The 17,253-nt window shown below is 45.4% G+C and overlaps 1 protein-coding gene across 1 annotated transcript in view; it reads right to left on the reverse strand.

The window, feature by feature from the left end:
* The window catches only part of LIPC (lipase C, hepatic type), a 159,987-nt gene that overhangs the window by 22,532 nt on the left and 120,202 nt on the right, over positions 1–17,253 (reverse strand). The window contains exons 3-5 of the mRNA XM_043555323.1: positions 7,659–7,846; positions 3,090–3,272; positions 2,201–2,318 (exon numbers count right to left, since the gene is read on the reverse strand). Coding sequence (XP_043411258.1) covers positions 2,201–2,318; positions 3,090–3,272; positions 7,659–7,846 — 489 coding nt within the window. The remainder of the gene's footprint in view (positions 1–2,200; positions 2,319–3,089; positions 3,273–7,658; positions 7,847–17,253) is intronic.

The raw sequence follows: 17,253 nt of genomic DNA on the forward strand, positions 1-17,253 counted from the left end.
CTTTTTAGTTTTTTGATGTTATTATACATTCATGAGCTAGCAGGAAGAAGAAAATCCTAGGGGATAAGCTTTCTCTAGAAAATCTTGCTATAACCTTTCGCAGTAAAACCACAGTAATTCATGGTGCCGAAAATTAGACACAGGCTGTGCGTTATCTAATGGGGAGAGAGGTCTGCTGGAACTATCCAGTGGTAGAAATAAGGTTATGAGGGAATGCTTGATTTATTTAAGCGAATCAATTTTAAGTACCTCTCAAGCTACTTTCAAGAGCATCTGTTTGCATACAAAAAAAAGCCCGCTGTGCTTATTGTAAGTAGTTCTAACCTACCCATCAAAGAAGGAGTTTATTTGCCTGTATGTTGTCAACAATTTCCCTAAATGAGCTGGCTTTTCTCCTACACCAGTGTCATTTCCTTGGAATGTCCAGAACAGCCTTGGGACATCACTGTTTCCCGGTGAAAATGTCATGAGCAAATAGGACGGCTCAAAGCTCTGGTCAAGTGACAGATGTGTGTGCATGAGACTGAGCGCAGCTCCTGGCTGACTGTGGTTGGGGAGTATTTATGCACTCAGAGTTTTTCCTCTGTCTTTTTTCCTTCACCTTCACTGCAAGGCCCTTTGATGTCCCACATCAGCCCTAGCTTCCATCCCTGTTGGGGGTGAAGGAATTGATAGGAGGCGGTGAGAGCGCCTGTCTCCAGCTCTCACCCATGGTTACAAATGAAAGACGTCTTGGTGTGATTTTATTCTGTTCTTCATGGCTATGAGTATGAGATGACAGCAGTGATTAGCTGTCCTGCCGCCTCTGACATGAGTGAGCCTGGCTAATAATGCCTGATGTGGCCCATGACGCCAGCCAGAGTGGAGAGGGTGCTGGGGCCTGGGGTCACCTCCCTGCGGTTCTGACTTAGCCTTCGAGGCCTGGTTGCTTGGCAATGGGTCTCATTGGCCTTCTGTGGAAGGTCTGCTCACCCCCAGCCTATGGAGGGTTAAATCACAGAGGTGGGGCCATGAACAGTGGCCTGTGAAGCAGGGCTCCCCAGTCACCAGCAAGATAAAAAAATAAATAAATAAAATAAGGGTGAGGAAGTGAGTTCTCACAATGACAAATTTGTCTCTTTTAAATGTCTGCCATTATCTTTTAACCTCTTCTTTGGTGAAGTAATGGGAATCATAGATGTCAGCTGCCAAAAATGTTCTGACTTGATAAAATTAAAGGCCACAACAACGCTAGTCATCTCAAATTTCCTTTGAATTGTTTTAGCCTGTGAAGTATTATTGCTTTGACGTGCTAGGTCTTGAAGGATGAGTAGGAGTTTGGTAGCTAGACCAGGGCTGGGTGGGTAAGTGGTAGTAAAAAGTTCCAGGCAAAAAGAAAAGGACATGCAAAGGCCCAGAAGCATAGGAGGCAATGGCATGTTTGTGAAGTGGAGAAAGACCTAGTGTCATGGACGCCTGGGACTACAGGGAGGGAACGGCTGGAGGGGAGGTCGGAGAACTCTGGGGCCTTGTTTGGGCTTTCTGAGTTTCATCCTGTGGGTATCTGGGGGCTTTGGGGACTTGGTTAGGGAAATATCTGGTGAGACGTGTTCTTCAAAAACAGAACTTCGGGGCAGCATGGGAGATGAGGTTGGTGTCTATGATGCCTGGGGGGAAAGACCTTCTCACACAACCCCAATTCTTCCTGGGTATCTGGGGCCGTTCCCAAGTGAGTATAGAGCTCCCTGCCTCAGTCCAAATAGGTCCCAGAGTAAGACCCGTATGTTTCACAAACGTGGAAACTGAGGCACAAACGTGGCCGATGTTACTGCACATTTCAGCCTGTGATTTTTTTAACTTGCTCATATTGGGCTTTTTAAACTACAGGTTGAAAAACTCTTTGCTGGTAGAACAGTGCATAGAAAGCCTACTTTTTTAGGTCCTATTTGGCATGACTACGAGAGGCACCTGTTGGAGGAGAGGCACCAGAAGTTGAGGCTGTAATTTATTCTGAATGCTTGAGGAACAGCAGTCTGTGACAGTGGTCATGTTTGACGCCCTGTAACCAGTCTTCCCGTGAACACCGGCGCCGCGTGAAGGAAGCTGGGGACCTGGTAATTACAGGACTGCTGTAGAAGCGGGTCCTGCACACGACCACCCCCGCCCCTCCCCCTGCCCCCCTCTTCCCGCCCCCGTGGTTGTTAGTTATCAGGCACGTTACCTGTAATTCTCCCGATCTTGTGCTTTCCGCCGATGTAACTGCCAGCGAATCCTGCGACATGTGCACCCAGGCTGTACCCAATTAGGTGTACATTGCTTCGAGAAAATTGAACAGATTCCTGGAAGACAGAGGCAAGATGGTTACAGGGGAGAGCTGCTGGACGGTAACCTCGTGTGGGTCCAGCTTGTTCTTGGCTCCCACCCTGTTCTTTACGCTGGGTGGCAAATGAGGTGCTTAATTCATCCTCCAGACCCAAACTGGTTTCTCACCCTTTTTTTTTTTTTTTAAGTTTATTCATTTTGAGAGAGAGAGAGAGCTCACAAGCAGGTGACGGGGAGAGAGAGGGAGACACAGAATCCAAAACAAGCTCTGTGCTGTGAGCTCAGAGCCCCACATGGGGCCTGAACTCACGAACTGTGAGATCATGACCTGAGCTGACATCAGATGCTTAACTGACTGAGCCACCTCGGCGCCCCTGGTTTCTCACTTTTGCTGGCTCCCGCCTTTCAGTCTCAGCTACCTGGGACCCTGCCTGGTGATGCTGCCCCTCTGCCTGCCTTTATTAGCACCTTAATGCCTTGCACAGTGATGCTGTTCATTTGTATGGGGTTTGATGGTGTTACAGGTATGTTTAGATCCCTCAGCACATCCTAGGGAGTGAGCATAAAAGAAACAGTGGATGGGAGAGGGGAAGATAGTTCTGCAAAATAGGGGTTTAAGCAAGGCATCTGAGGGAGCCCTGATGTCCCATCTCCACCCCTGCCCTCCCATTTCTACAGGGTTAGCAGAGCGGTCCTCCCGCCTGGGCTGCTTGGAGACCAGCTTAATTCACTGACACTTCCGGGAAGGGAGAGGAAGGGAGGGAAGGGGAGGCCGGGGCAGGGCTCACCTCCAGCCACCGGATGAGAGCGGCCACCTCGCGGCCCACGAGGCGGGTGTTGTGGACAGCCATGGTGTAGTGGTGGTAGGCCAGGGTGAGCCAGTCTGCCAGCCCCACGTTCACTGGCTGGGCCATTCCAGACTTCAGTGCAGCAACCATCTGCCAGATCCAGTCTTCCAGAAAGCCATCCACCTGCACGTGGGCCCACAGAGTAGTCAGTGTAACCAGGAGGGGCCAGAGGGGCCTCTTCTTTCTCTCGCTTCACTTTTTAAATTCTCCAAGTCTTGGCTAACTAATGCTGGATCCTTCTTTCCAGAAAAAAAGGCTTCGGGGTGGGGGGAGGGAGGGGTCTCTCGACCTTGGCACTACTGACATTTTGGGCCAGATCCTTCTTCTTGTGGGGGATCTCCTGTGTGTTGTAGGATATCTAACAGCATCTCTGGTCTCTGCCACATAGGTGCCAGCAGTACCCTTCCCGCCAAGCTGTGAAAACCAAAAATGCCTCCAGGCTTTGCCAAATGTCCCCTGGGGGCTACCCCTGGCCTCCAACTGAGAGCTGTTCTCTTAATGTGTCCCTATTTTAAGAGTTTCTGAGCCTTAAAATCATGGAAAAGTCTGTGTAACCAGGTGCTAAAGCTGACCTATCCTTTGAGCATCAGCCCTGGTACCTTCGGCTCCAGGAGGGAGGCCTGCTGGGCCATGGCCACAGCCACGGCTCTGAATGCCCGCTCCTTTGCTCTCCTCTGGCCCACTCATCTGCTCGCTTTCGAGGGAATAAAGCACCATGGGCTGGAGCATGGCAGGAGCTCAATACCCGTTTATGGAGAAACTTTCTGTGTGTGCGCCTTGTTTGAGAACCAGCCTGCAGGGCACTCCTGACAGGCTCACAGAACAAAGATATTTGTGTTGCGCCTGCAAGGACAAATAGGAGTTCACTCACAAGAATAAGGGTGGGCTGGTGAGTGTGGGGCACGGCTGTCTAGGGTGGTCCAGGCAGAAGGAAGAGCACACAGAGTTAGGAAAGGGCCCCACGGTATGTTTAGGGGAAGAGTCTGGTGTGGCTCAAGACTAGACAGTGGGAGGCGAGGCTGGAGAACAATACTGATGACGCGGCAGGTCATTCCGAGGTCAGGTGCGTCCACTTACTCATGTTCACCCAGTGCTTTTCGTGTGCGTAGGGCACCTTGGGTTCAAATCCAGACTCTGTCAGTTACTAGCTGCGTGACCTTAGGCAAGTTTGTTAACTTTTCCATGCCTCAGTTTCCCCATCTGGAAATGGGGAAAATAATAGCGCTTTTTCCAGGATTGTCGTGAAGATGAAATCAGTTAATAGATGGAAAGCACTTAGAATAGTGCCTGGAATGTAGTAAGCACTCAGGAGATGTTAGTTACGCAGAGTTATTTAGTTATGCAGTTATGTTAATAGTTATTTACATAGCGACGCAGCTGTTGTTGTTGTTATTACTAGTAGTAATAGATATATTCCCATCTAGATTTTAAGAATGAAGAGTGCATTCTGGTAAAAGACCCTGGTAAGAAAACCCTGCTATCTTCATGTAGCATTTTGTAAACAAGATACTTATTTAGTCATTAATTCAGTTAACAAATATTTTTGGAGCACCTTACATATAATGGATACTGTTCCGAAGGAGAAGAGGGAGAACACTGTAGGCAGAAAGCACAGCCTGAGCCAAGGCCAAGAGGAGAGAAATCACAGGAGACTGGAAGGAGCTCCAAGCAGTTGAGTGTTGCTGGAGTCTAAGTGGGGCGCAGGGAAGGTGAGGGGAGGCAGGGAGGGTGATGGGGGTAGGAGGAGTGAGGAGGGCAGGAAGAGTGAGGGGAGCAGAGAGGGTGAGGGGGGCAGGGAGGGTGAGGGGGGCAGGGAGGGTGTAGTGGGCAGGGTCAGAGGGAGAGCACCTGGAAGAAGCCCCAGCTGTGCTGTGTGCAGCCTTTGTGACTTTGTGGCTCTCAGCTCCAGCTTCTCCTCCACCCCTTTGCACATCTCTCCTCTGGATGCATTCCTTCCTTCCCACTTTCTCTCTGTTTTCTTGTAAGGAAAGTCTGTTTGGCTAAAGTAGCTGAAGAAATAGGATACTCTTCTCTACAGTGACTTGCCTCCTTCTAATCCATATCTTCCCGCAGGGTTCCCACCCATTGGAGAGAGTCTGCTCTTTGGTTCCCTTTACAGATTTATTTTTTTTTCAACATTTTTTATTTATTTTTGGGACACAGAGAGACAGCATGAACGGGGGAGGGGCAGAGAGAGAGAGGGAGACACAGAATCGGAAACAGGCTCCAGGCTCTAAGCCATCAGCCCAGAGCCCGACGCGGGGCTCGAACTCACGGACCGCAAGATCGTGACCTGGCTGAAGTCGGACGCTTAACCGACTGTGCCACCCAGGCGCCCCCTTTGGTTCCCTTTAAAAACATGTTTCATCTTAGCATTCTGCCCTCTGTTTTTCTTAAAGAAGCATGGATTGAGCTCCTACCCCAGCTGGAGAAAGCCACTGCTAGGAGTTTGCAGTGTGAAGCCTGCTGCAGAATTGGGGGGCCCCCTCTGACAAAGGCCCAGTAAACTGGGAGTCTTTGAGAGTGTGAACTTGGAGTGTGAGTGTTCTGGGTGAATTTGTGTCCACTGTTGGCTGTGTGACTATGGTAGCTGCTTGACCTCTCTGAGTGCATTTTCCTGATTTGAGATACTAACCCACCTCGTAGGGAGGTGTGGTGATTAAATGGGTTGGTGTATAATGTAAAGGGTCTCACTTACGGTAAGGCCTCAATCTATGTTAGGTCTCTTCTTGAGCAGCAGGAAAACCCATCACCATCCTCACTGCGGACCCTGGGGTGTTAGGAACCTCCACTTCCTTAGGGTGGGAGCTCTTTGAATCCTACGGGGAAGCTGCTAGCAGGCTATAGTCACCACTGCTTTCCCCTGTAGCAATGGCAGCACCCCACCTCGTGGCTATACCCATGTGGCATCACCACGTGGTCTACCACGTGAGACCAGAAACAGGGTCTGTTTTGTTCATGGGGGCTGTGAGCCTGCACATATCAGTCTCTCCTTGAATACATGTGGAAAGAGTGGCTGGTGGGTTGACGGGCTCATTTTGTTCTCTACGGTAGGAGAGATGAGGGTTTCAAGAGTTTCTTTCTTTCTTTCTTCTTTCCTTCCTTTCTCTTTCTTTCTTTCTTCCTCTTTCTTCCTTCCTTCCTTCCTCCCTTCCTTCCTTCCTTCTTTCCTTTCTCTTCCTTCCTTCCTTCCTCTTTCTTTCTTCCTTTCTCTTTCTTTCTTTCTTTCTTTCTTTCTTTCTTTCTTTCTTTCTTTCTTTCTTTCTTTCTTTCTTTCTTTCTTCTTTCTTTTTTCTATTTCATGCTGAGCTCTATTTCCAATGCAGGGCTCATGACTGTGAGATCATGAACTGAGCCAGGGTTAGACACTTAACTGACTGAGCCACCCAGGAGTCCCAAGAGTATTTTTCAACTAGAAGTCAGGGAAAAATTTCCAAGTCATGAAATAGACCCCCCAAATCTCTGGAGGTTTCAAGCTGTCAACTGAGCTTCAAATCGTGGGTTGTTGGGGAGCCAGGGAGGCACAATTTTGTCTTGGAGACAAGTCCTTGCTTAGTTTGAGTTCAGTCATTGCCTACAATATTCTTTCTCCCCTTTGTCCAGGATTTTCAGCATCCGAGAAGGACTACATTTTCCTTAAGAGGCTGCATGTCTCAGTCACATTTCTACTTAGCTATGGCCAATGACTGTAACTGGAAGCATTTCACAGATGCTTCTGGGTTGCTAACCAAAAAAGTACCACTCTTTTATAGCAAAAGTCATTGGATTGTATACTTTAAATGGATGAGTTACATGGTATGTGAATTATATCTCAATAAAGCTGTTTAAAAAAACCCTACTCCTTGACTCCTTTGTGTACACCCTTTACTAATTGTGCTACCTGGAATAATTACTTACTAATTGTGCTACCTGGAATAAAGATGTGACGACTGGTGCTCTGGCTGCCATCTTGGATTATAAGGACAAATGCTACAGTCTAAGTATGGCAGACTACTAAACTGGAAATGAGCTAGGTCCCTGAGGACTTGGATTGCATACCTCCAGACTAGTGTGTGAAATAGGAACAAACTTCTGGTTTATTTCAACTATTGCCAATTGAGTTTCTGTTACTTGCACCTGTATTTAAACCTTACAGTTGCAACATTTCACTGGGAGACTATGTCTTCTGTGGCTTCCTACCTCCTCTTGTGAAACATGCAGATTCACGTGCATGGACTGCAATCACTTATGGGCTTTCGTGTGCTGTGTGATTCTTTGAGCCATATTTTATTATCTGAAATGTGAAGATAATTCTATTTTCCCTATCCTGCTCATTCATGGCATTGAGATAATCAATGAGATGCTGTGTGGGGAAGCACTTGGAAAATTAGAATGTGCTTTACATTTTAATATTATGCATGAAGTTTTTATCATTGGTTTCCTATCTTTTTATTAAAATTGGACACACGAGGGAGAAAAAAACAGAAAATGTAAAAGCAGAGAGAAAAAAGGCATGTCAGCATTTCCTACCGACCACCCGTGGATTATCATCACCAGAGGCAGAGAGGAGTTGAAGCCACACTGCTGTAACGTGTCTGGGTGATTGAGCCGAATCTGACAGCCCTTATCCGTTTCTTCCTGAAAAAGCAGGAATCTGATCTCTGTCTCCTGCGATGCTTCCTTTGTTTCAGCAGCTCTCGGTCTTCTTCCAAATGGCCCTGGAATATAAGATTGGAGACAGTATTTACCCTGGCATCTGTTCTGCTTCTGCCAGCTCTGGGACAGCCCAGAAGTTTCTAAAAGCACCAGCCAGCGGGGTTGCTGTGAGGTGCTAGAGGTAGGCACGAACTGCAGCTTCAGGGAACCCAAAAGAGCGTGTCCAGCAGAATGGCCATTTCTCCCCTGGGAGATGATGAAGGCTGACAGAGGAGAATTGAACACAGAGGTGGAGGGACCAGATCCTCCGTCCTGCCATCCTGGGGACTATGGGATCAGCCAGTCAGACAGTGGAGTAACTCAGAGACGCTAGAGATATGGAAGAGGCAGTTGTGGAAGATGAGTATTTCACCCCAAATCACACTGCCGGTAAGTGGTGGAGTCAGGATTTGAACCCACTCCCTCTGATTCCAATTGCCTACATCCCTATGCTGCCGAAACCATGAGTAGAGCACCTTAGTTAGATGACACTATGCATTTGCTCATGTAGCTCAGCCTGTTGTCACTTGTAGTCAAACTATACTATGCAGCCTTGCACAGACCAGGTAGGGTTGGGGCAGAGAGGATCTCAAAGGAGTGGCTGATTCTGCTTGATGGAGGGAGTAACATTCAGAGAAGACTTTTCAGGGAAAGTGATGCTGATCCTGCCTGGAAGGATGGACAAGGGCTTTTGGGGGGTGGGTGCATCGGTGGCGGGAGAGAGCAGGGCTTTCTGAGCTGGGGGAACAGAAAAGTTAGGGCTCAGAGGGTGGTACCTTGTGGGCATGAGGAAGAGAAAGACAAGGCTGGGCAGTTGGAGTGTCCTGGGCCCTGGGATGCTGGGGAGTCTGGACTTGATGCCCTAGATGATAAGGCTGCTGCTAAGGAGTTTTTCAGTAGAAAAGGATAAATGTGTATCCATTTGGAATCTTTCAAAGACTGTGGAAGAATGAGATAGGCAGCGAAAGATTGTTTTCAAGATTTTACCTTCTGTTGTTTTTTCAAAATGCCTTCTAGTCTCTCTTTTAGGGGAGCCTGACCTTGATCTTGAGCCTTTTTGGAGTGGTAGTGAGCAGTCACACAACTCTGTCAGGCAGCCCAACAGCTGTCAAGGCCGTGGTGTTGGCCAAAGACTGACGCCTCTGCTCAGGGGCTGGGAGAAGCCCAGGGAGGTGTTAGTTTCTCAGGTTGTGACAACAAGATGGGTGACATCTTTTCTGCCATGATTAGGGATCAGGCTGGGAGCTGGGGAAGGTTGCCCTCATCCTCCCTTCCAGCTCAGGGTGGGCTCTCCAGGACTGAGGGGCAGCCATAAGGCCACACCAGCATTTTTGGTCAGTGAATTCAATTGAGTCCAATTACTAAGGATCCCGACCATTCATTCTGAGCATAAAGTCATTCAGGCTTCTCAGACATTAAGTCTTGGGCTTTTGGTTTCAGGGGACAGCAGGATAGAGAGATGATGAACCTAACAAAGTGCAAGGGGAGGTATTAATGAAACCAATTTTCCTACCCAAAGGTTATTAATTTGAAAGGTTATTAATTTCCTGCAAAGGGCAATGATTTTTCACTATGATGACAGAGTGAAATGCATCATATTTTATTAAAGGGAAATGTGAGTGAGACTGCAGTACTGCTCGGTGATAATTAAGAAAATGTCTGCCACCCGTTTGGCTTTCCCAAGCTTGGAGGCTGCTTGAACTTGTCCTCATCCTTGCCAGGTGGGTTCCCAGCTCATGCTCCCCATTTCCCTGGCTGCACCGCCCTCCCGGTCTTCTAAGTAGAAGCTGAAGTGTCACCTTGACCCCCTACAACAGCCTTCCAGTCCATCTGAAGCTTTGGGTTCCCAAATATGCCTAGAATCCAGTTCTCTAGCTCAGGAGCACACGGTTTCTTGCTTGGTTGATTGCAACAGCCTCCCAACACCTCTCTCTCTCTCTCTCTCTCTCTCTCTGTTTGATCATGACGTCCTCTCTCACATTGCTTCTCAAAGAATCTTCCTAGAATAGGAATGCCTATCATATCCATTAGTGACTTTGAGCTTCGTAGTATTGTAGCCAAGGCCACCATCCAGTGATAATCCCTCGCTCCCCAGCTCCTCCCCTCCTGCTCCCCACTGCCAGTGGTTCCCTGCACCTCTGTACTCTCGCAAACTCCCCCCTCCCCCATCTCTGCTGCTCCGTGGTAAGCCCCAGACCATCCATTAAAATGGAACTCAGCCATCATACCCTCCAGGAAGCCTTCTCATCTAGTCAGAGATCATTACTTCCTCTTGCCGCCAGCACTGTATTGCATCTTTGGTTCTAATGTGCTTGTCATGGGACCTGGTAATTTATTTGTTTAGGTGTGTGCTGTTTCCTCCACCAGGCTGTGAGCTCCCGGAGGGCAGTGCTGGTAGGTGCTCAATAAATGCTTACTGAATGATGCGGTATTCCATGCATCCAGGTCTCAGGTCAAAGGCTAAGGTTTGATTTGTCCGCCATGTATGCACTGGTACTAAATGCAACCAATTTTCTTGTACTTAGTGATGGAATAGTTATATCTTCCTTCGTTTCAGGATAGCTGACTCAAATGCTAAGAAAACTATAAATGAAAATAAAACGGGGATAGAAATAGTACCTATCTCATGAAGTTGTTACAAAGATTAAATAAGATATTTGTAAAGAGCTCAGAACAATGCCTGGCACATAATTAGCACCTATGTGAGGCTGTGTTGTTAAAATAAATACCAACTGGAGCATCCAGCATCTTGCATTTTTGATCTGTGAGATCCTTTCTTTCTGTGAAAACTTAGCCCAGTTGCCCTCTCAGGACCCATTCTGTCTTATGTGCATTTACTCTGGATTTGGCTGGAGAATAAGCTTGGCCGGGTGTCTAGGGCCTCAAGGCTCTTCGGGAGAGTCCTATGGAGAAACAGCTGTCAGAAGGAGAAGCCCTCAAACAACTGAACTGAACTGGCTTCTCCCTTTTCTTCCTGGCTTGGCTTTCTTTTGGCACGCATAGGAGTGAGGAAGTTATGTTGTATGTATGTGTATATTCAATCATTTATTTCCTCAACAAAAACTTATTAAGCATATTTTATTATATTATGCCTTGCGCCCTGGCTAGCTACTCTTTGAAGGCACACAGGGCACCGCCTCTGTTTTTCAGGAGTCCCCAGTCTGGTGGGAGAGGCAAGTGTGAGAACCTGTCATTGCATGTGGTTGCTGTAGGTGCTACAGGGGAGGGGTGCCCTGAATAGGGGCTAGAGAAGATGTCCAGAGAAGATGAGGCACCATTTGAGTCTAGAAGGATGAAAGATGCTTTAGGAGCTCACATCTAGGACAAACTGCTGAAGAAAGTGAGACTCTGGTATCTAAAAAAAAAAAAAAAAAAAAAAGATTTCGTGGAGGACATGAGTGTTGAAGGGCTGTTATGGAGAAGAGAGCCTAGAATTCTTTTGTGCAACTCTAGGAGATAGAAATGGCATCAGTGAGTGGGTGTGACATGGCAGAAAATTTTAGACTTTAAGTAGTTTACAAAAATTTATAGTTGAAGAAATTGGGACAACGAGAAAATAAGGGCAGTAAAACAACAAAGACAGAAATGCTAATAGATTAGTACTCTAAAAGGCACACTGTGTGATCATGTAATGTTGCTGAAGATAGGCCACAGATTTTATTATGAGCTTCTTATTGGCCAAATCGGAGAGGGAAACAAGAGCAATTATAGGATTCTTGGCGTCCAGTGGCTCACACATTTCTGGTCCTTGAGCCTGAGATGGTTTCCTTCTATGTTATTGTGAAAGGAGTCCACCGGGTGAGGCAATGGCCACTGTTTTGAACACCATTCCTGCAAAATATGCAGTAGTAAGTTTTACGTGGTTGACTCTGAGAGTCACTTTTCCAAACAGCATTTGAGTCACAGCAAATCTCTGTGAGGCTCTTCGCTATATTGCAGCAGTCGTCTCTGGGACCAAGGGAGGCACGGGCCACTTCAGGTCACATTTTGGGTAGCAGGAAGGGGTAGAGCTCCAGAGCTCGAGTGTCTGAGTTTCCATGGGGGCAGAGTCTGATTGTCCCCTTCACAGAACACAGAGAATGCTGGTGCATTCTGGGCTGAGCCATGGCGTCAAGGATGCACTGCTGTCACCCATACCCACATGTATACCAAAATGTTTCCCAGGCTCTAGCCACGCGTTGTAGCCAGCTCTTGACTGGGCACCTCTCCCAGCGGATCCTTTGGTACTGTGAACCCAGTGTAGCCAAACTGAGTTTATTTTCTTTCCTCCCAATCCATTTTTATTCCTTTCTCTCTACATTTCCTACTATGATTCAAAACACCATTATTTGTCCATGCTATTGCTCAAGCTAGAAAACGGAGAGCTGTTCTAGAATGCTCTCGGGTCACCCAATACTGAGAACCCATCCTCAGGATTATCTTCTCTGTCCCTTGCCACTGGCCTAGTCTAAAACTTCATGCAATTTTTTTTTTAATTGTGAAATTGTAATAGAGTCTTAACTTTTATTTGTAGAATTAATACAAACTCATTGTATATGTATAAATAATTTGAAAAGTGCTGAAATGAGTAAAGAATCTCACTACTGAGAGAACACAAGTAATGTTTGGAGTATTTCCTTCTAATCTTGTGGAGATATTCGTTCCATAGATATTTATTTGGAGTATCTAAAATCGAAATCATATGACGCAAATGGTTTCATATCCTTCTTCACCCGTCTTAATAATTTTCCTATAGCATTACAAATTCTTCAAAAACATGCTTTTGAGGGGTGCCTGGGTGATTCAGTCAGTTAAGCATCTGACTTCAGCTCAGGTCATGATCTCACAGTTTGTGAGTTCAAGCTCCTCATTGGGTTCTGTGCTGACAGCTCAGAGCCTAGAACCAGCTTCGGATTCTGTGTCTCCCTCTCTCTCTCTGCCCCTCCCCTGCTCATGCTCTGTCTCTCAAAAATAAACAAACATTTGGGGCGCCTGGGTGGCGCAGTTGGTTAAGCGTCCGACTTCAGCCAGGTCATGATCTCGCGGTCCGTGAGTTCGAGCCCCGCATCAGGCTCTGGGCTGATGGCTCAGAGCCTGGAGCCTGTTTCCGATTCTGTGTCTCCCTCTCTCTCTGCCCCTCCCCCGTTCATGCTCTGTCTCTCTCTGTCCCCCAAAAAATAAATAAACATTGAAAAAAAAATTAAAAAAAAAACAACAAACATTAAAAGAAGAAAAAAAACTTGCTTTTGAAAAGTGGCATAGTTTGTGTACTTATTCCATTACTGTTGGACATTTAGGTTGTTTCGGTATTTTTTTTTTTATTACAAACAATGCTCTGATGACCATCTTTATACATAAATCTTTGTCTAGAAAATCTATGACTATTTTCTTAGTCTAGACTTTTGAAAGTAGAATCATTAGCTCCTTAGGTGTGATCTTGTTCATATATCTTTATATATGCATATATATTCAGACTGACTTTCTGCACTTTTTAAGCCACTATTTATTGAGTGTTTCCTCTGTGCCAGGCACTTTTCTAACAGTCTTCTTTGCATTAACTGATGTAAACCTCACAGCAACTCTGTGAGCAAGTTGTGAGAACACACCATGATTCTGTTATGAGTGAGGAAATACGTTCCAATTGTATTTGATAGGAGTATCTCCTTCCCCGGGTGTGTCTTCTATAATTGTTACATTCTCCTGTCTTTAGAAGAGATAAAGACACACCAGTGATAAGAACCTGGGGATGAGGCTATGGTTTTGAGAGACTATTAAAGGTAAACGGTGGATCCCTTTGAGGGAGTCAGCCCCTGTCACCTGGAAAGTGGATTGACGGACTAAGGAGCCTTGGGGTTGCCCTCTGCATGACAGCAAGTTCCTGGGGCAGCAGAACTTCCGCACAATCAGTCAGAAGCAGAAGCTGGGTGTAGGCCATTGCATTTTCTAATATTAGATTCCTTGCAGCAAATGATTTCTCCATTCCTAAGTCAGTCCCCAGGTTTGAGGTTCCTAATGTTTCGTATAAGAACAAATTTCATTTTCTTTTGGGTAAGGACATCATTAGGTGGTGACTGCAGGCAAATGAGCTGGCAGAGGAGAGAGCCATGGATTCTGCAGTAGAAGGCCTTGGTAGTAATCATTCTGTTTTCTGCCCGTGATGCCTGGGCTGGGTGCTTCTGCTCAGTTCCAGGTTTGTTGAGGACCTCGCGTGACTAGTGCTGAGGATACAAGTGCATAATACAGAGGCCACAGGTATTAATATGCCTTTCACAGAGTTGTTTGTGAAATGTCTTCATGTTCATTTTTTAAATTGCTAAACTCTGTGTGTGTGTGTCATTTAATAAACTTTGTGACTTTGTTATTACACATTGCTGAAAATATTCTTAGACCTGGGACTAATGAGAGGGGTCCTCCAGAAGACCCCTCTGGAAACTTGTCCGACCGTGTCTTCTGTTCAGGATGGATGGAACCTACAAGAAAATTGTAGTCATAGCTCTTCCTGGCTGCTGTGGTCATGCCTGTGATGTGTACATACACAACACTGACTTCAGAATTTCTAGCATGATGGTAGGATGGAAAAACTTGAATGAGAATTTAGTCATAGCTGGGTCTTTAGAGATTCAGCTTTTAGCTGTTGCTGATCTTTGGTGATAAGCAGATTGGGCCCATGGCTGTGATTAGGAATGCTTCTCTGACTCCCACCATCTTGAATTTTTCCCATCGCCATTTTGCTGTGAAATAAGATGATGACATAAGGGATGGAAGGAAAGCTATTTTCACAAGTCTGATTTATTCTGTTTTCTTTGTCTACTTTGGCCTGATTTTGCTAGCCATCCTATAGCCTGAGACTACAATTCATTTCTACTTGGAGATTCCAGGGAAGAAAGTAACTCTAGGATGAGTTTTCTTGCTGGAGATATTTTTTTTTTCTTCCAGACTTTCTTCTTAAGCTGTATTCCTCTGCAACTCTGGCGAGAATCAGGATGAGTTTTTGTCTTTCAAAAAATCTGATTATGAAAGAGTATGCCATTCAGAAAAGTTTCCCATTTGTATTGGAATCCTCTGGAGGTAATGGTGCTTAATTCCTTAAAGTGGTTCCAAGGTCATGGTCACATTCTGCCCTGAACAGTTCAAGGTAGGGTGACCACCTGTCCTGTCAAACTAGGATGAGTTGGTCACTCCAGTTCAAGGGCAACCGAGTGAATAAGTGGAAAGAGAAATGATAATAAAAATTGCCATCCTTGTTGATGATTATTCTGAGTTTTTAATTCAACATCCAGTGTGTGACGTACCTTCCTGCCTGGTCTTTCCTCCTGTGGTCCCCTGGCCTGACATGCTCAGCTGTTGTGTCCTATTTGACTAGTTAATATCATTCTTTCTCCAAGTCAAAATGCAATCTTCATTTCCTCAGGAAAAATCTCTCTGAGTTTCCTGACTTGGTCACATCTTCCTATTATTTGTTCTTTTAGGTGATTTCACAGTTATAATTTTCTAATTGAGCAGTCATTACATAAATATCTCTCTCCTATATTTGATGATAAGCTCCATGAAAGAAGAACCTAGGTCTGGTTTTGCTCACATTAAAACTTTATCCAGTAGACCAAGGGGCTGTGGAGTGTCGTGGCCAGGCATCCAGACTAAGAGCCACGTGGCTTGGGTTCAAGGTCCACTTCTGACATTTACTACTTGCGTGACCTTGGGCAAATTTCTTAACCTTGCCGTGCCTGAATTTTTTCATTGTATCATCTTTAAGATGGAGGTAATAATAGTACCTATATTAGAGAATTATTTGTTGAATTAGTATTAATACATTCTGTAATAGTGCCAGACATGTAGCATGTGCTATATAAATGTTCACTATTATGAATTTGCCATAAAAAAATGTTGGAGGAATGAAAATCATCTTGAAATGGATCACCGACCCAAATTTAGAAGCAAAACCCATAAAAATTCTAGAAGAAAACAGGATAAAATCTTGATGACATTGAGGAAAGCAAAGTTTTTTTTGTTTTGTTTTTTGGACACCAAAACACAAATCATGAAAGAAAAATTTGATAAATTAAATACATCTGATCTTAGAAAGATTCCACTGAGCAAATGAAAAGCCAAGCCAGACTGGGAGAAAACATATATCTGACAATGGACTTTTATCCAGAATATGTAAAAAACACAGTTCAAGCATAAAAAGACAAACAACCAATTATAAAATGGGCAAGAGGTTTAAGCGGCTACATCTTATAAAAAGATACACACATAGCATAGAAGCACACGAAAAGATGCTCAACATCATTATTCATGAGAGAAATGCAAATTTAAACCTCAATGAGATACCACTTCTCCTCCTCTAAGATGGCTAAGATGAAAAAAGATGGACAGCATCAATTGTAGGTGAGGATGTGGAACAGCTAGAATTTTTCACGCATTGCTGGTGGGATTGCAAAACACTGCAGCCACTTTGGAAAGTTGTTTGACAATTTCTTACAAAGGTAAATGTACCATAAGCTCATCAAGTCCAAGCCTCGGAGCTTACCCAAGAGAAATCAAACATATGTCCACACAAAGATGCAAAAGTTTACAGCAGCTTTATTCACAGTAGCCCCCAACTATTAGCAACCCAAATCCCCATCAACTGGTAAATGAGTAAATATATACAGGAATCTACCACAATGGAATACCACTCAGCAATAAAAGGGAACAGATTTCTGATCCATGCAAGCACGTAGCATGGATGAACCTAAAATGCATTACACTAAGTGAAAGAGGCCGAACTTGAAAGGTTGCATACTGTGTGATTCCATTTATATCACATTCTGGAGAAGGCGAAGCTAGCCCTAGAGAGCTGACCAGCGGTTTCCAGGGGCCAGGGACAGAAAAGGCAAAATGGAATCTTTTGGAGGGATTGAAATGTTCTGTATTTTATGATGATAATGGTCCCTTAAATATACATTTAAAAAAATGTTGGAAAAATAAACTATAGCCTGCAATACTGTGGTTTCTCCACATTACTTAGGGTTCAGGCCGGGGCACTATAGGCTGAACAGCAGATTTTCTGTGTCAGTTACTTGTGCAGGACTGGGCTGGCCTGAGAAGGCAGGATATTTCTGAGTCCTCTGGGAGTTGGTGTCACTCTGCAGAGAGTGCTCCAGCCCTGACTTTGAACCAAATGATAGGATCAGGCTGGGACATGTCTAGCCCTCCAAGACTTGAGGAAGATTTGGCTTATCTAGAAGGGCCTTCCAAGTTCCTTTGGCTAGGGATGGATGACCAGGAGTGCCTGGGGAGACCATTCTTGGGAAACCAAATAATCTGGCCAGAGAAGGTTAGGGATGAAAGGGACTTGGAGACCATGCAGTGTCATGGCACCCAGTCTGGTTTCTGACTTTTAATTCTTTTTTAGTTCTCTTTCTGTGGATGTCAAATAGCCTACATTTATTGAAGAGTAATTCATTTT

This window comes from Prionailurus bengalensis, chromosome B3 (genome assembly GCF_016509475.1).
Source record: "Prionailurus bengalensis isolate Pbe53 chromosome B3, Fcat_Pben_1.1_paternal_pri, whole genome shotgun sequence".
Lineage (NCBI taxonomy): Eukaryota > Metazoa > Chordata > Mammalia > Carnivora > Felidae > Prionailurus > Prionailurus bengalensis.